The sequence below is a fragment of the Paramormyrops kingsleyae genome, chromosome 19, assembly GCF_048594095.1.
Source record: "Paramormyrops kingsleyae isolate MSU_618 chromosome 19, PKINGS_0.4, whole genome shotgun sequence".
In the NCBI taxonomy this organism is placed as follows: Eukaryota; Metazoa; Chordata; class Actinopteri; order Osteoglossiformes; family Mormyridae; genus Paramormyrops; species Paramormyrops kingsleyae.
In genome coordinates this window covers 25,519,367-25,539,250 of record NC_132815.1, presented here as the reverse complement: position 1 = coordinate 25,539,250, position 19,884 = coordinate 25,519,367, and the positions used below count along the sequence as shown (strand labels likewise).

At 40.3% G+C, this 19,884-nt stretch overlaps 1 protein-coding gene across 6 annotated transcripts; it reads right to left on the bottom strand.

Annotated features, from left to right (window-relative positions):
• Positions 1 to 5,689: 5,689 nt before the first annotated feature.
• Positions 5,690 to 18,974, bottom strand: LOC140577515 (lymphocyte activation gene 3 protein-like). Of its 6 annotated transcripts, XM_023824804.2 has the most exons (6): positions 18,170 to 18,974; positions 12,389 to 12,688; positions 11,780 to 12,076; positions 10,990 to 11,016; positions 10,168 to 10,244; positions 7,120 to 7,803 (listed from the first exon to the last, which is right to left on the bottom strand). In XM_023824804.2, the coding sequence occupies exons 1-5, from the start codon at positions 18,228 to 18,230 to the stop codon at positions 10,186 to 10,188; spliced, it is 744 nt and encodes a 247-aa protein (XP_023680572.2). In that variant the 5' UTR covers positions 18,231 to 18,974; the 3' UTR covers positions 7,120 to 7,803; positions 10,168 to 10,185. The 6 variants fall into 6 exon arrangements, 4 of the variants coding, with proteins under 4 accessions (XP_023680572.2, XP_072558850.1, XP_023680571.2 ...); XR_011984097.1 differs by adding an exon at positions 5,690 to 5,779 and having other exon boundaries at positions 7,727 to 11,016; XR_011984098.1 differs by having other exon boundaries at positions 10,168 to 11,016.
• Positions 18,975 to 19,884: the final 910 nt, after the last annotated feature.

Sequence of the window (19,884 nt, the reverse complement as noted above, 5' to 3'; positions counted from 1 at the left end):
CCCCCCCCCTCCCCAGTGTGGACACAAAGGAGGCCCTGAATATTCTTTATCAGACCATCACTAAGTTGCAAGCCACGCATCCAGAGGGTGTTTTCATTGTAGCAGGAGATTTCAAACAGGCTAACATGAAAACATTTCTCCCCCATTTCCAGCAATATGTGGACTTTGCAACCAGGGGAATCAACACACTGGACTTGGCCTACACAAACCTAAAGAATGCTTTCAGAGCTGTCCCTCCCCCTCCCCCTCCCCCACCTTGGCTCCTCAGACTATTGTTATGTGCCGTAAGTGTTATGTCTGTTATGCTAATACCTGCATACAGGCCCCTGCTGACCAGAGGACAACCCATTGAAAGGCAGGTGAGGGTTTGTCCTGAGGGAGCAATGGAAGCCTTACAGGACTGTTTTGAGCGCATGGACTGGGACATGTTCAGAGCTGCTGCCACTGATAATCAGCACACTAATGTGGAGGAGTATGCTGAATCTGTATCTGCCTACATCCAAAAATGCACAGAGGACATCTGTGTCATGGAGAACATCACCACCAGGGCCAATGAGAAGCCATGGATGACGTGAGAAGCTAAAAGTACGGAATATCGCTTTCAAGTCGGGTGATGAGACTGCACTCAGAACAGCGAGACCCAACCTCAACCGTGCTATAAGAACAGCAAAGCCTCCGAAATCTCTTCCGTGACCCTAATAACACCAGGCAGATGTGGCAGGGGATTCAGACGATTACAGACTACAAGGCTGCTCCTCCACTGTGTGACAACAACCCCCATCTGCTGAATAAACTCAACAGTTTTTTCGGTAGATTTGCAAGAAATGACAACACCCCTGCAATAAAAGCTAATCCTCACCCGGATGAAAAAGCACTGAGCCTCAACGTGGCTGATGTCCGGAAAACCCTGAGGAAGGCGAACACACGGAAGGAAGCAGGCCCCGACAACATTCCAGGATGAGTACTCAGGGAGTATGCTGACCAGCTGGCACACATTCTTACGGACATCTTCAATACCTCACTGGTGCAGGCTGTTGTTCCATCATACTTCAAGTCTGCTACTATCATTCCAGTGCCCAAAAAATCCACCATCACGTTTTAACGACTACCGCCCTGTTGCGCTTACTCCCATAATGATGATGTGCTTCGAGAGGCTGGTTAAAGACACATCATCTCTACACTGCCCCCTATATTTGACCCATTTCAGTTTGCTTACCGGCCAAACCGCTCCAGAGAAGATGCCATTTCCTCTGCTCTTCACCTGAGCCTTGCACATTTGGAGGACAAGAACACTCATGTACAAATGCTGTTTGTTGATTTTAGTTCAGTGTTAAATACAATCATCCCCCAGCAGCTGGTGAGCAAACTGGCCCCCCTGGGTATCAGCACACCCATGTGCAACTGGCTGCTGGACTTCCTCACTGCCAGGCCACAGTCAGTGAGAGTGCGTAACAACATCTCCAGCTCCATCTCTCTCTCCATCGGTTCCCCTCAGGACTGTGTCCTCAGTCCTTTGTTGTTCACATTGCTGACTCACGACTGCTGTGCTGCATCTGCCTCGAATCACATCATAAAATATGTGGATGACACAACAGTGGTGGGTCTCATAAGGAACGACAACGACCTACCCTATAGAGAGGAGATGAAGCGACTGGTGGGATGGTGCAGGGATAACAACCTGATCCTGAATGTCGAGAAGACCAAGGAAATGATCATCGACTTCAGGAGAAAACAGCCCAGTCATTCACCACTCGTCATCGACAACAATACCGTAGAGGTGGTCAGTAGCATCAAATTCCTGGGTGTGCAGATAACTGGAAACCTGGACTGGTCACCAAATACAACTTCACTGGTAAAACGGGCTCAGCAGCGGTTGCATTTCCTGCGCAGGATGAAGAGAGCACACCTTTCCTCTCCCATCCTCACCACTTTCTACTGAGGCACCATAGAGAGCGTGCTGACCAGCTGTATCGCCATCTGGTTTGGCAGCTCAAAATCCTCAGACAGAAAATCGCTGCAGAGAGTGGTGAGGACTGCAGAGAGGATCATCGGGACTTCACTTCCATCCATCCAGAACATTGCACTCAAACGCTATCTGAGGAGAGCCTGTAACATCATCAGTAGGGTTGGGTATCGTTTAGGGTTTTTTGGTGCAAAATCGATACTTTTAAAATGGTACCGGTGCCAAAACGGTGCCTGAACCGATACTTTACAAAAGCCACAAAATGATGGTGGATGACTCAAAAATACATTTTTATTGAACAAAAAATTGAATGCTTAAAATTGAACAATATATTAAAAGTTTAAAGTATATATGAATATATAAGTAAATACAAAAAACAACAACAACAAAACATAAGCCACCTAACCCAAGTACAATAACTAAACCGCTTCAAATTTTAGCAATTCTTTTGCAGAAATATCACCATAATTGCCTTTTTGCTACGGTTGGTATGACTGGGGCTGGGGTCATCCACACCGATCGTGCCAGCTGTTGTCCGCAAGCTGTCAAACACGGTGCCTTAAATCCGACAAGTTGTCCAGCTAAGCAAAAAATCTTGCTTTTTGATATGGGTCCATGGTATTGCACTTCTGTGGCAGATGGAATGCATCCGACTTGTGTTCAAGATGTTCAATAAACATGTTAAGTGCATATATATTCCCTTTTTTCTTGAGTCTGTTTGCTCATGCAAAACGAAATGTGATTAATATAGATTAAAAATGAATGATATTTAATCGTGATTAATCAAAATTAATCCACAGCAACCCTGTGATTAATCTGATTAAAAATTTTAATCGTTTGACAGCACTAATATATATATATTTTTTTACACACACTGTGCCAGGCCAATAGTGAGCATAAAATGCACTGAAATTTCGTTCTGTTGTGCATTAACCGGTGTAGTTCTAAATGACAATAAAAGTGCCTATTCTATTCTATTCTATTCTAGTACAAAACAACAGCAACACAATAATGGCAAACTACACACAGTTACTTACATTATTTACATGTGGCATTGGTACAGCATGACACTATGCTGCTCGATGGGGATCCCCAGTGCTACAATATTCTCTTGTAAAATCTGTACCAACCAGTCTAATTGTCCGCTCATTTACATTTTACATTTGTTTTATATGGAAAACACCTTTGTCTAAAGTGCAATGCAAATGAACTAAAGAGGACATTACAAACACATTATCAAATAGGCATTAGTGTCACCTCTTCCCATTAATTGAAAATGTCTGTAATTGTCAGTAGTTGTACTAAATGTGAATGAGGTGTCAGATATTCGTCTACATGGACCAATGTAAAAAAAAAGCCTATAGTCATGAGAATGTAATACGGCATAATGGTGTTCTTGCTATTGACAACATAAACGGAAATATTAGAAGAGAACAAGTTTTCATGGACCACCAAGAATATTTTCACTTTTATTTTTACTATTTGCACTTCTTCAAATGTCTTTGCACTTTTTCCATTTTGCATTAAATGTATGCTTCTCTATGCTGTGGCTGCACAGGGAAATGTAAAAACTAGCCTACATTTGCAGCAATGTCCAGTATTCCTAATGGAATCAAGGCAATCATTTGCCTTCAAAACAACATTTATCAAATCATACAACAGTAGAAGCAGAAATTTGAAATGAGTATTAAGCTAGTTTTGTCAATCAAAAGCCATTTCATTCTATTAAAGGGCAAATCATCACCATCATGACCTTGACATGACATTTTGAGTTTTATGTACCACATCAATATCTCCCGACTGCTCTGGCACATGCATGTCAAAGTATGGAGGCAAAGATGTGGGTTTGGCACGGATAGTTACACTCTTACATTGGCCCTCGGCACAGCAAATCATCCCATCCTCTCTATCTTCAGATCAGACTACTTTTTTAACATAAATTCTGGGTAATAGTCCATTTTGTAGAGCTGAGGGAATTTACTGCAGTGCCGATGTGTTATCATTCAGCACACTTTTTTAGATTCAACTTTATCATCATTGTTTAAAGTACAAGTACTTAGACAAAGAAATGCTGTTTGCTGTTTGTTAATCCTAAAGTGCAAAATAGTACAGAAGTGCTAGAAACACCAGTACCATTTATATAATAATAATAATAATAAATTTAATTTATAATGCACTTTACATTTTACATAGAAGATCTCAAAGTGCATACAGACAGTGAGAGAATGTCACATTAAAAACAACAGTAAAAGAGGAATAAAACAGTTAGTTAAGCAGTCATTAAAAACATTGGTTAAAAAGAAATGTTTTTAGGTTTTTTTTAAAACATGTAACAGTCTGTGGAGCCCTCAGATGTAGAGGAAGGGGGTTCCACAGCCGTGGGGCAGCACTGGAAAAGGCCCTATCTCCAGTGTTACGGGAGCGAGTCCTGGGAGGGAGGAGAAGGTGTGTATTGGTGGAGCGGAGAGTGCGCGGGTGACAGTGGGGAGTGAGGAGTTCTTTTAAATATACTGGCGCATCACCATGCACGTCAATATATGACCTTGTCTGTGATAAATGTGTTTAGTTCCTCAAATATAACATTTTGTCGCACTTCTACCTCACACTGTTCAAAATTCCTCTTTATGGTTTCTAATTTACAGTCGAGATCATCCGACTTTGTGATCTGAAAGGCATGATTTGTATATATTATGAGGATGTAGTTCATTTCAATTGACCATTTATGGTTATTTTTTTTTAATTAGAATTAGAATTAGAATTTGTGGGCAGCAACTGTGTAAGATCTCAGGCTTGGGCACAAATGCACTTTAACAAGATAGTTCCAACATGTCCATAAGCCAGGTTTGATAAATCCATGCCTTTTTGTGCATAGTATTTTTTTTTCGTTTCTTGTATGGGCTGGCTTGCCGCTTAGTGTAAAAGGCAGCACTCTTCACCAGCTTCTGCTTCCTTTCCTCTTACTGCCTGCATGGCTTCACCAGAGCTCTCGGGAGCTATGAAATCCATAGGATCTCCGGCGGAATAAACTCTACATAGTAAACTTTTACATGCACTTTGACTTCAGATTGTGAGGACGCTTCTGTTGAAGCTGTTTTTTAATTGGCGAGTATGTTAGCCTAATTGATTTGCCTAATCGGCGTGTTGACAGGATGTCACTTGAATCTATCCCAATGATAATATATTTGTATATACTGTGGCACTTGGCAGACCGAGGCATCACGGCGGCGGTGAAAGACAAGGTGAGTCGGTTTCACGCAAAGCTACTCTTTAACATAGTCCTTAAAAGGACCAAACACAAGCAACGACAATTCTCTGAAGAACATATAACGGGAAAGCAGGGAGGTTTCAGGGCTCACACAAGGTTGCACACACAGTGTTGGCCTTCAGCTTCCAAGCTCGCAAGCGCAGGCAAGGCAGAGGAGACTGGGAGGCTGGCGGATGCTGGGCTGCTGGGGAGCATCGAGCTGCTGGCGGGTGCTTCCAGGTCCCCCCTTACACGGCTTAAGGGGAACCTACTGCCCCTCCTGCTCCCCAGATTGGGTGGCCTCGCACAACTGGTCCAGGTCCCGCTAGTACTGATGGTGCTGTTCCTCTAGCTTGCAGCACTAGTTAGCCACTTGGGCCAGCAGACCACGCGACTCCTGCTCCAGGTCATCCTGTAGTCGCCGCTTGGGCTCCTTCAGCTCCTGGCATGTCTGAGCCACCTGGGCCTCTAGAGCACATTTCCCCTCCTCCAGTTCCTCCCGCTGTCACTGTTCATCCTCCTCCAGCGTGCAGCCCGTCTGGGCCAACTGGGCCTCTTAAGTGTGACGCTACCTGGAGCACATAAATCAGGGCTTTGTTAATCTGATTTCCTCTGCCAGCCGTTGGAGGGTAACCCCCCGCCCCCCCCCCCCCCCCCCCCTTTGAGTCTGGTTCCTCCTTAAGTTTCTTCCTACTTTCTGGCCACTGTCACCTCTGACTTTCTCACTGAGGGCTTTGGGCAGAGATCATGTAAAGCGCTTTGAGTCAATGTAATGTGAAAATGTGCTATACAAACAAAATTGAATTGAATTGAATCTAGAGTAGCAATTTAGCAGTGTTTTAAGTTTGAAGCGATGAAGAAGAAACGATAAGACTGTTTTTCATTTACTTACTAGAACTGCCACACCATTACATGTCACATACATTAACCTAAAATCAAGTCTGTAAACAGCTTAGCCTGCACCACTCAACTACCACTGTACATTAAACCTAATTTTGATGTTTAATGGTATTATCCTTCACGTGACTGCAGCAAAATCACGTTTGGCTGACATGAATGTTGTTAGGCAAGCTAATGGCAAGCTAACTTGTCTTACTCAACGGCCTTAATTCTTAATTCTTACTGCTTCGTAATGCTGGCAATCCTAGTGTAAGTACCATGCTGACCTGAATATAGGACGGGTTTTTTTTCCCTCAAAATAGGTCTGAACAAAAATGGGAATAGATGACGCCAAATAAATTATTTTGTAACAAGTGTTTCGACTTACCATAATACAGATTTTCCGTAAGATTACTTGTGTGCTCGAGAGTCAAAATGTATAGGTGTCACACTAGATGTGTGAAAGTTGGCAACCCCGGCAAAGCGTGTGTTTAGCGTGTTTAGAGTTATGAGAGTAAATACAGACATATACAAGATATAGAAATGCATTGGTAATCCTTTAACTTGAATAAAATGATCTACAGTAGCAGGTCCTTTCAATGCCACAATAAGTTGTTTTCAAGCAGAAAGCCTGAAGTGTATTGGACGTAATGCCTGTGGTTTCTATAAGAATTTTACTTATCATGCATATTACAAGTCACATACACATTTTACCGTTTAAAAAAAATGAATATTAATAATGAATATCCATCCATATAATGATTTCTGATTAGATATATAATTTAGGCTCCAGGCTAAGCAAACAATTAATAAAACACAGTCATAAGATCAGTGTCTAGATCGAGCTGACCATGTTCACTCATGAGTTGGTTTAGGTGGGTGAGTGATGTATGTTCAGTTGTCTGTCCTGATGGAGGTGTATTCAGTTAAGCTGTTGATTTCTGGTGTTATGATACAGTCTAGGGGTATATCATAATAGACAAATAGTGTATAGGTTGGAAAGGCTGGGAAAGATAAAACTTATTATAAGAAATGTGCTTTCAATGGGATTTATTTAATAATAGTAACTGGTGACAGACAATTGGCTCAGACATGGATATTGCCAAAGCAACAAACAAAACACCTCTACCTAAAAACGAAACCTATACTATTCAGCGCAAAAAAAACTCAAAGACAATACACTATACTTAACTCCCTAACTGACCCAAAAACAAATATTAAAAAGAGTAAAAGAAACAGCGGCACCCACATCCTACAGCCCAAATGAAAAATGACAACTAAAGTAACAAACAGAATATCTAATCTACAAATGGATCCCAGGAAAAACAAGACAAAGGAAGGGATCAAGCAAAAATGGACAGAAAACTAGCAAACATCATACAACGAAAATCCAAAAGAATTTTATATCTGAGAGCACGCAGGCTGCGGTGTGGGGAAAACTGCTGTCTTTTGAAGTGTCACGGCAGAAATAATCCACGTCGACTGAACCAATGAAAATCCAGGCAGAGACGCACACACATGTGAAGTGGATCCATGGGTCAGAGGTTAACTTGAAACATGACGACATGTGACCTAAAACAAGGTGGCAATACACAAACAGTACAAACACCTACACACCATAACAACAAACACTTACACACCGTAACACTAGTTTGTCTTTTTCTTCTTGCTCGGATCTTATGTGGTCAATCGCAGCAGAGGGCACAGAATCAGGAGTCTGTTAACATATAAACGATACAATCAGATTTCATAAATAATCCAAAACTGAATTTATAAACTGAATATTACTTCACTGAAGTTGTTCTGATGGGTTTTGCTTTGATTCCCTAAAACAGAAAATCACAGGCTAAAATTTATCTTAAAGGGCATAGTGATAAATAACATACCAGTCAGAGATAGAGACAGAAAATCTGGATACAAAGTAACAATTATGGTGCTAAAAAAGAGGGTCCATTTTACGAAGGATATTATTGTTGGTGCCTTCAAAAATTTATATAATAAAACTAGAAGACCACCAACCTAGGGATTTTTATATTATTAGTCATGGTAGTAAAATTATGAAGTGGAACTTTACAAAAGTCAAAATGGCTGTGGTTGGGTCAGCAGTCTGTCATCGTAATACACAGTGGTGCTTAAAAGTTGGTGAAGTCTTCAGAATTTTCCACTACATAAATATGATCATCAGATTTTCACAATTCATAAAAGTAAGTGAGGAGAACACAATTGAACAAATGAGACAAAAATGTCATAGTTGGTCATTTATTTATTAAGGAAAATGATCCATTCTCAGAAATCTGAGTGGAAAAAGTTTGCTTTCAATATTTTGTGTGCAACTAAGCCTTTCCAGTAGGTCTTCGTCAGTGTTGCACATTGGCTTTGAGGAATTTTAGCCCATTCCTCCATCAACTCAGAATTGCATCAACTCAGGGATGTTGCTGGGTTTTTTCAAATTAACTGTATGCTTCAGGTCCTTCCACAACATTTCTACTGGGTTAAGGTCAGGACTTTGACTTGGCCATTCCAAAACCTTTACCTTATTCTTCTTCAACCAGTCTTTGGTAGAATGACTTGTGTGCTTGGGGTCGTTGTCTGCTGCATGACCCAGTTTCTCTTGAGATGTAGTCCATGGCCAGATGTCCTGACATTAGAATTGATGTTTTAAATCATATTTATGCAGGAATATGGAAAATCCTGTAGGGTTCATTAACTTTCAAGCACCACTGTACCAAGTGTGTCAGGGATCCGGGCAGCTCGGGCGCGGGAACGAGGCATGACCAGGGCACAAAAAGGTGGACAACCCACTGGCGGCTCCAAGAAACAGATGGGGATTTATTACACAAAACCAAAAGCACAAAACCCCAATATACCACACACTGAAGACCCTTTGAGGTTCTGGGATATGCACCAGGCTGTGTATCCACACTTACACGAACTTGCAGTACAGTTTTTATGCACTCCAGTGTCCTCCGTTCCATGTGAGCGGGTATTCTCCGAAGCAGGAGAAGTGGTGAATAAAAAACGTAACCAACTTAGCCCCCGCACTGTTGAACAAATACTGTTCCTGAATAAAAATCTGTAGACTAATGGCCCTCTTCCATTACACAAGCACCCCTTTCCAGTTAAGTCAATGGTTTCCCAGTCCACAAGAAGTCACATTCAATTTCACCAGGTCATTAATGTTCATGACGCACTACAGATCATTAGAATTTTTGCCAATTTATAAATATTCAGATTCACTGCACTCACTAAAAATTAAGTGTTATTTCCTTATTTGACCACTTGGTGTCACTAGTGGTCACCATTTCGGAAGGCTTCGAGTACTGAACCATTTTTCGACACACTTGAAAAGGAAGATTCAGTGCTTTGAAAAGCTTCGTTTTGCCAACACTACTATCTAACCTCACAAAACTTAAGACAATCAAAATCCGCCAACAATCAACAATCAACAAACCACTAGGGAACAGAACAGAAGCAGGGACTTAAATACAGAAACCAAACTGGGTAATAAGACTAACACAGGACAGGTGAGACTAATTAACAGACCAGGAAAACAGGGCACAGGTGAAACTAATAAACTCAAAGGAGCAACACAGGGAAACTAACCAAGGACACAAGGAAACAGAAACCAACACTAGGGAATTAAACAGGTAAAGACACAAGCAGGGGCACAAGGAACAAAACAACCAACTACAAAATCAGACAACTAGAGAAACTCAAATGAAATACTAGGGATCAAAAATACAAAAACAAAGGAGGTGGGATTCAAACACAGGACAGAAGGATACACAGACAACTGGCTGCTCAACATGTTGAGCCATATGGCCAAACAGGAAACAGGGGAGAACAAAAGACCAACATGAAGAACGGGATGACCAGCAACGCCTGCTGGCCAAACGGGGAAGGGACACGGTAGGACCACCGGGGCTGACCCTGACAAAGTGATGAAGAAGGTCCAGTTTAAATTGTCTTGCTTTTTTCATAATCATATTAAAATGTTCCTGGATTAGTAATTATTCTAAGAAACTACATTACATGCATTGGGCTTCTTCTTGAGACTTTAGGCAGCAGTACTGTGTCTCACCTGCTTTTCTCCTCATTATCACCATGACAACAACAGCCACGCACACAGCTCCAAAAGAGCAACTCCAAGCACAATACCTGCTAGGAGAAGATTAGAGATACTGAGAGAGTGCAGAACAGGATACTGTACATTCAGCTGACAGATAATGAAAGTGTAAAATCTGGTGTTGTGCTGTGTATATATAGCCTGTCACTGTATTCTCTGTCATTGATGACTGACTATATTCTTCAGACTAAATGTGTGTATATATACAGGTCTGGAAAAAATTAAGAGACCACTCTACATTTTTTAAAAATCTACATTTTTAAATCGTGGTTTAATCCTGGTTCTGCTGACAGAAGGCTACACTGTGAGGCAGGCTGCTTCCAGGCTCAAAGTTTATAAGAGAGCAGGACACAAGAACAAGGTGAAGCAGGAGACACTGGCAGTGACCAGAAGCCGGCCAGGTAGAGGGCAGAAGCAACTTTCTAATGTCAGAGATGACCATCAACTTATCTGACAGTTTCTCATGAATTATAGGATGACATCAAGTGACCTTCAAAAGGAATGAGAAACATTAAGTGCAGGTGTGAAGTGCACTGCTAGAGCAGTTTGTATCAGGCTTCTAGAAGCAGGACTGAAGTCCCATAAAGCAAGGAAGAAGCCCTTCATTAATGAGAAACAGGGAAGAGCCAGGCTGGAATTCGCATAATGTGTATTTTACACAGACACATACCTATGAAATGAGAAATAAGTGAAACTGAATATTTTGCTGTGGCCTCTTAAATTTTTCCTGAGCTGTAATTACATGTGCAGCTGGTAAGAAAAGCGAAAACACTGTACCTGCTGTAGTTGGACTTCTATCTGTCACTTGTAGAAGAAGCAGAAACTGTTACAATAATATAAACATTCCCCCGTATTTTATAAACAAAAGCAGAATTCAGTAGAATTAAAAATGCAATTATGCTGAGAGTAATCATGATCACTGGAAAAGACATTTGATTATTATCTATAAATATTTATTTTATCGACTTTCAGAATATCACTCAGAAACTAGCAGTGTTGCCTCCAATGTCCAAGGTTTGGGTTCGAATCCCACCTCTGCTGTATGTGTGCAGAGCTTCACATGTTCTCCCCGTGTCACAGGGGTTTCCTCATGCAGTCTCATACAGTACGTGCAGTTGGGGTAACTGCTGTCTCTAAACTGCCAATATTGTGTCTGTGCCCCATGATGGACTGCCATCCTGCCCTGGGTGTCCCCAGCCTTCTACTCTATGCTGCATTGGACAGGCTCCACCCCCCCCTACCCTGACCATGGTAACTGGTTAGAAGATGGACGAGAGGTAAGGAGCAAGCACTGATTACAGTGTGTTGCTGCACCCACCACACAACAAACCACCTCAGGGATGAGAACCTGAATGCAGCCGTGTGGCAGGCGACACCTCAGTATCACACTAGTCCAGTGGATGGAGAGCCAGTCCTGCCACCAGCCCCCAATAAGTTGGAGGACCTCCTAATAGGGCTGGATGTAGATTAACATCATGGACGGGTGAAATGTAATTCTCAGCTTTATGTTACTAATTCATTTCTGTGTCACCGTTCTGAATATTATTTTCAGTGTAATATTTCCTACCAGTGAATGTGCTGTTGAAGCTTTGTGAGATCTTCACTTCCCCCTTATCAGTCAGCTGACATTTCCAGTTCCTGCTGTTGTCTGTCTGCTGAAGTTCAGTTGTCAGATTGGAGTCGCAGGAGAACGTGTGTATCTGGTACCTGGGATCTCCCTGCAAATCAGTGTCTGAGTCATTCAGCCACCTCAGGGTCAGACTGTTAAATGGGCGTTTATTACACTGCCCAGGACCATAATAGGTGTACAGGAGACACTGTAGGGTCATGTTGCTGCCAGGCATCAGATTTTTTGGTGGAACAACTGAGAAAGAAACAAGAGAAATGACAGGTTCATAAGAATATCATGGGAACACATGTACAACCATTAAACGTTTTACATGTTAACATTTCAACAAGGGAGGGATTTTAAATGCCTGAAATATAAACAGACTTTATGCACATGGCATAGCTCATAAGTAGATCAAACCTTGAAGAATATTTTCTCTTGTATATTTTTATCAAGAGATCATGGATTACTTCTCAAATAATACTTTTAATTAATCAGCATGCATTAATTATTTCAGATACATTTTAAGAACATTAATAAAATTATGTCTAACAATAAAGTTTATACCTGTGAGTACAGACATGTAAACTACAGCATCATTTCCAAGTTGCTTTCCATAGATCATCTGCCTACAGGTGTAGGACCCAGCATCTGCAGTGCTCACTTCATGAATGTGCAGAGAGCAGTCAGACCCAATTGTCATTTTCTCGTTTCTGTGTGAATTATTAACCACTTGTACTAATTCCTGACTTATGTTCTGAGCATAAAGCCACGTAGTTGAGGAGCAGTTAGAATGAATGACATTGTTACATGGGATAGTAACATCATCTCCCTCTCCGGAGTTCACAGTGAGCTCTGCACTGACACCTGGGGGGAGAATGGAAGCAAAAAGAAATGATATTCACTCTGTATTCCTCATGATAAAAATTCCCCATTATTCTTGCAGAGATAAGCAGCAGAGACACGCAAAGGGAAAAGTGACTGGCAGCTGATTCTGGTTTTGACATGAACTGGATTTGAATTTGTTTAAAGAATCTACTGCATAAACAGTTACTTCATCGTTTGTTGGGTACTGAAGCTTTAAGGAGAAGGTGACATGTATCAACACTAGAAAAAGCATAAAACCTGCTCCCAGATTGAGTCATATACTTCCTTAAAACTGAAGGCTATTGTTTTATTTACTTCTTAATTATTCAGAGCAGAACCCAGAAAAGCACAGGAAATTTTGTTTATCAATGTAACATATTAATAAACATTAATCTACTGTTTATTTACCTAATTAAAGACTCCTGAATGAGACTAAAGCAGATATAGAACATAGGTTTGAACCTTCTTGTGTTATGAATCAGTATGAACCAGAGCATGTGAGCGGAGCGTGAGCGAGGAGCGGACGGAATTTGGTCAGAGCGCGGAGCGGTTTTCTAATTAAGGCTGGAGCGGTCGCTTTGTCTCGCTCCAATTTCGCTCCGATACCGCTCACACTACAATTCTGAGGCGTGCCCGAATCTACCCAGAATTCATCTGAACAATTATCAAGACTGTTACACAAACTGGCCGAGATGGAATTCGCAAAGTATTTCACAAAGGAAACTGATAAATCCTACAAGTGTACTATTCTTATCAAACGTATAGATGACAAGAATGTACAGCAAGAACAACAATGTGGTGAAACTGTTTCAGTGAGTTAAGATTCACTTTGGAATCACTTTTCTCAGAAACGAGTGTGCTACGCGAACAAATTTAAATTGGTTACTTAAGCTAAGACTGACTGTCTACGGAAAAAGAAAAAATATTTATAAAATTCTAAATAAATGTATAAATATTTGTCTTGTGCGCACAAGTTATTATTTGGAAGGAATAGATTAGCTGCGTATAGCTGCCATATTATAAGAGGTTTATTTCAGGACGCCATACTACGTTTGCTTGACCTGGCATTAGGGTACAGTAAGATACAACAGCCTTGTAATTAATATTACTGGAAGGAGTAAATACAACGCTGCCGCGTACTACTTTGACATTAAGGCTGAGGTATAGGCTATACAGTCCGTATGAATGGTCGTGACAGAGGTGAAGCAATATGAACAATATTTTTTTCTTTCATTATCGGTAGTCAATAATAAAACAGGTATAAACAGGTAAAATAAATACAATAAATAGGTGTCAGTAATGACAAGAAATGTTAGGGGAACTTGGTGAGGCGAACAAATCAACAAACCGAGTAAAGTGGTAAACATAGTAGGCTATATGTCTTGACGCAACCGAACCAAACATCGGTGTCAACAATATTAAAGATGCACAAAATATAGCCTGCGTGCAATAAATTGTAACCAAGTTATATAAGTTATTATGTAGTACTTTTGATTATTTGAATATGATTCGCAAATTGACGGAATATAGGGTTATGCCTACTAATATTGACACTGATGTTTTGTTCGGTTGCGTTAAGACAGATTATGTTTTCTACTTTAATTGGTTTGCTGATTTGTTCACCTCACCGAGTTCAAGTAACATTTTTTGATATTACTGACACCTATATTTATTGTATTTACTGTACCTGTTTATCATAGTGTATTATTATGATTAACGATAATATTGTCATGTCGCATGAATTCATGTCGCTTCACCTCTGTCGCGACCATAAACACGGACTGTATAATTCACCCTTAATGCCAAAGAAACAGTTGGCAGCGTAAAAAAAAAATGGAAAATGAGTTCATGGTGTTACTTGTTGACTGTAAATAAATGTCTCTCCAGTTTGATTTGTTTAGACGTCGAGACATAGTTTTGGTAGACATAGCTGTCATATTACTCTCGGCCTCAAACACAGAGTAAATTATCTTGTGCGCACAGAATAACTGTAACTAAGAAAATAACTTGTGCCACACGATTAAAAAAAAAAATCACCCTATGGGACTTCGGGGGCTATTAAAGTGAGAATTTCACACGTACCGAAATAATAAAAATAACACATGCTATTAACATCCCTTCTTGTAGAATTAAAATAGGCTATACTGTATTATTAACGTCCGTTTCCAATGTTAATAATATAATTTAAATCGATCATCAAAATAATAAGTATGTACTTCAAAAGACTCGATTTCTGTTCGGTCGAGTAAAAGTCCGGGCTGTGTGTGACGATTATGTGATATCTGGTTAGTGTTGTAGTCAAGACCGCCTAAACCGAGACCAAGACATTGCCGAGACCGGAGGGTATCAAGACCAAGACACTGCCGAGACTTGAGGGTACCAAGACCAAGACCAAGACCAAGACACACTAAGGCGAGACCAAGACCAAGACTGGTCGAGACCAAGACCAAGACCGAAAACAGACTAGGGCTAGAATTGACATCACATTACCCAGATCAACTGTAGAGAAAAAAGGCATTGCTGTAAAGTGTCATTACTCGTTAAATCAAATTCATGTTATCTTTTCAATTATATTGTCCGTATGTCCATATGTCTCTCATTTAAAATCTCCCAGATTTGTCATAGTTACGAGACCTGATGGAAAATAATATTCTCAGCAATCCTCTCCTATAACCATTTTATCAGACCTTGTCAAGGGAAAGAGATGGGATGTACCAGAAAGATGTTCATATTAAGTCTCTTATACCAGGGACAGAGGCCTCGGGTAAGCTATGAATACAGCTATGTAATGATCCTTTGCTTTGAATTGAAGAGAATGAGCCTCCAGATTGACTTGCACCTCCAAGACCGTGCTTTCTAATCAATGTAAAATACCTAATCTATTTGAATTATAACTATGCTATAGACTTCGCGGACATTTTCGGACATTTTTTTGCCGATGTATGATACGATGTGTATGATGTTTGTGGACTGTGAAGCACTGGCAGTGTCCGTGGAGAAAATGTATAAAATGTAACGTTTTTGAAATGGATGCATCTGACTGGTTGCATTTGAATTGAGGCGCATAATAAATAATGATACTGTTCTGTGAAGATGTGCAGTTTTCTCTTTTTTTCCCCATCCCATCGAGACCGCTATGTCCGAGACCAAGACAAGACCGAGACCAAATAGAGTCGAGACCAAGACAAGACCGAGACCAAATAGAGTCGAGACCAAGACAAGACCGAGACCACAAAAAATTGGTCTCGAGACCGGTCTCGAGACCAAGACCGGTCTCGAGAACTACAACACTATAGCTGGTACCACCTCCATGCATGTTTGCATAACGTCATGTTCGGATTCGCTTGTGGAGTTAACGTGTTTCCGTCTCTCTAGTGGAGATCCTCCTGGTGGAGATCTGCAGCCAGACCCTTCTCCATTTTAGTGGAGCGAGGAGCGGTATTGAGCGGAGCGACTTAGTGCGAATTAGAGCGGAGGAGCGGGCGGAGCCAACAGCCTCGTGAGCGAGAGCGGAAATTCTCACCGTTCCGCTCACATGCTCTGGTATGAACCCAAGTCCATGTTTTTCATTCTTAATATTTCTTTCGTTATTGTTTGAAAAAGAATATGTAATGTCATAATCACATTGGCTAGTTAGTTATCCAGTAATAGCTTTTCTTCATTGCTTTGGCACATTTCATGAAACATACTTAACATTCTCAAGAGCATTTCTCAAAACAGTTTATGCAGACAGCAAAGCACTATGGTTTAGCTGCAAAAGCCTGTAACTTACACAAAGCAATCGACTCATGTCTCAAAAATAATTCCACCAATAACTTAGTCAGTTTTTTTCGTCAGTGCCACCAAAATGAAAAGTATAATCAGCAGCGTTTTACCCATGACAGTCAAAATGCTTAGATATATTGTCAAAATGTCACTATACAGTGCCTTGCAAAAGTATTCAACCCCCTCGGCATTCTCTCTATTTTGTTCCCTTACAACCCGGAATTTAAATGGATTTTCAATTTGAATTTTAATTGATGGACCTACAAAAAAACTACAGATTAATGAAGTTAAGCGGGAAAAAACTTGTTTTAAATAATTCTAAAAAATATAAAACTGAAAAGTGATGCGTGCATATGTTTCCACCCCCTTTGCTTTGAAGCCCTGACCGCTACCTTCAAAAGATACTTCATTAGTTACATAAGATTCACCTGTGAGCAATGAAAGTGTCAAACGATCTCAATATATATAGACCTGTTCTGACAGCCCCCAGAGTCAACACCAGTGCAACACCACTAAGTAAGGGCTACCACCAAGCAAGCTGTGGTGTACTGGTGCCCTTTGGTAAGGTTTCGTGGAGGCGTTCAATAACGCAGCTGACATCGGTGTTTTTTTTTAGCACAAAATCAGCGTCTCCTTTTATTCGGTTCCTTTTACTATAGTTACACAGAACTTCTACCTAAAACAGAGATCACAGTGCCATCTACTGGTTAGGCATATAAGTACCTAAGGTCCATACATAACACAGACGACAGCATGAAGACCAAGGAACTCTCCACACAGGTCAGAGACAAAGTTGTATGGATTTTTTTTATAAAGAAAATACCCCAAACCCTGAACATACCAATGAGCACCGTTAAATCCATTATTAGAAGATGGAAAGATTATGGCACCACAGCAAACCTGCCAAGAGAGGTTCATCCACCAAAACTCACAGACTGGGAAAGGAGGGCATTAATCAGGGCAGCAACCAAGAGGCTAAAGATAACCCTGAAGGAGCTGGGCGCCTCTACTGCAACTGTCCATAGGACCACTATAAGCTACACACTGCACAGAGCTTTAATCGACGAAAACCATCTGCATGTACATATGCACTGAAACATTTGGAATTTTGTGTGAAGCAATGAGAAATGATGTTCTGCTATGTACAACTGACATTATGTTGTGGGGAGTACATTTGTTGTTTTGCAAATGTTAATTGCCATTTGAAAAATGCTGCAAAGCAATCAAGAAAAACTGTAAGACACTTTAAAGCAGCCATGTTCTCTCAACATCAGAGCGATGACTGTAAGAGCAACTGTGGTTCATGATCTCAGAGACAAACTGTCAACCTGCTCATTGATGTCATTTGGTAACATTAGTTTTTGGCTAAGGATTGATTTACAGGCATTTGCACAGAACTGAATTAAACCACACATGGAAAACTGCTGTAGAAATATGAATCATTTTAAACAAGCATTGCATCAATACATTGTACATATGGTGCCTAATCATAAAACCCTCCTACAGATATTTGTGCAGATCACTTGCCTTTGTAGTACTGGTATTTTGTAAAACAAATCTGTTAACTGTTGTCTCTCCAAGAAAATCAGCTGCTCATAAAATGTGGTATTAAGAATATGTCCTTAGAGACGACATCCTTAATGAATGTCTTCCGAATTTAAACATTCTAACATTCTAAATGTTTCCATATTGTTAAAATTATTTTCTGACCCTTACCCAAGGCAGGATATCCAATGATTAAGAGCAGTCCAACAAGAATATATTTCACTACAGTCATTTTCTCTCTGGTTCGCTTTTTCTTCTATGATATATTTCACGTGAACAGTGTCTTAGTGTGTGCTGGAAGCTGCTTTTAACACTGAAGCTAAGGTATCATTTCCTCAGGGAGTAGGATTTCATTGATGGTCTGTTTTATTACCCCTTCCTACACCCTTGTACAACAGCTCAGGATTTAGAGTTAGCAAAATTTAACTTCTGGAGCGGGTATCAGACATGGTGTACAGTAAAATAGCTTTTACTGTAAGCATGCCAGTCACACTCACAACTCACACACTACCCACTGTGCTGGCTGTCCCAACTACTCACACACCAAACAATGGCCACACACACACCTTATTTACAACACATAATGTTGCCACTACACATGACGTTATGGTGCAATACAATAGCAACATAATAAAAGCAAACTACACACAGTTACTTACATTATTTACATGTGGCATTGGTACAGCATGACACCATGCTGCTCGATGAGGATCCCCAGTGCTACAATATTTTCTTGTAAAAGAAACCAACCAATCTAGTTGTCCACCCATTTACATTTTATATTTGTTTTTTATTTAGAAGACACTTTTGTCTAAACTGCCATAAAAATGAACCAAAGAGGACATTACAAACAGACGCATTATTGAACAGGCATTAGTATCACCTCTTCCCATTAATTGAAAATGTCTGTAATTGTCAGTAGTTGTACTAAATGTGAATGAGGTGTCAGACATTCGTCTACATGGATCAATGTAAAAAAAAAGCCTATAGTCATGAGAATGTAATACGGCACAATGGTGTTCTTGCTATTGACAACATAAATGGAAATATCAGAAGGGAACAAGTTTTCAAAGACCAACAAGACTATTTTCACTTTTATTTTTTACTGTTTTCAAATGTCTTTGCACTTTATACATTTTGCATTAAATGTATGTTTCTCTATGCTGTGGTTGCACAGGCAAATGTAAAAACTAGCCTACATTTGCAGCAATTTGTTTTCCTAATGTAATCAGGGCAATCGATTGCATTGTGATCAGGGGTCTTCAAAACAACATTTATCAAATCATACAACAGTAGAAGAAATTTGAAATGAGTGTTAATTAAGGTAGTTTTGCCCCAGATAGTTACACTCTCACATTGGCCCTCGGCACAGCAAATCATCCCATCCTCTCTATCTTCAGATCAGACTACTTTTTTAACATAAATTCTGGGTAATAGTCCATTTTGTAGAGCTGAGGGAATTTACTGCAGTGCCGATGTGTTATCATTCAGCACACTTTTTTAGATTCAACTTTATCATCATTGTTTAAAGTACAAGTACTTAGACAAAGAAATGCTGTTTGCTGTTTGTTAATCCTAAAGTGCAAAATAGTACAGAAGTGCTAGAAACACCAGTACCATTTATATGCACGTCAATATATGACCTTGTTTGTGATAAATGTGTTTAGTTCCTCAAATATAACATTTTGTCGCACTTCTACCTCACACTGTTCAAAATTCCTCTTTATGGTTTCTAATTTACAGTCGAGATCATCCGACTTTGTGATCTGAAAGGCATGATTTGTATATATTATGAGGATGTAGTTCATTTTAATTGACCATTTATGGTTATTTGTGGCCAGCAACTGAGCAAGATCTCCGGCTTGGGCATAAATACACTCTAACAA

Bases quoted from the DNA above. Each gene is read 5' to 3' on its own strand.
- LOC140577515 (XM_023824803.2), bottom strand. From the start codon at position 18,230: ATGACTGTAGTGAAATATATTCTTGTTGGACTGCTCTTAATCATTGGA. The intron at 12,689-18,169 runs GTAAGGGTCAGA...TTCTCCCCCCAG, and splicing joins CATTGGATATCCTGCCTTGG to GTGTCAGTGCAGAGCTCACT. The intron at 12,077-12,388 runs GTATAAACTTTA...TTTCTTTCTCAG, and splicing joins TTACATGTCTGTACTCACAG to TTGTTCCACCAAAAAATCTG.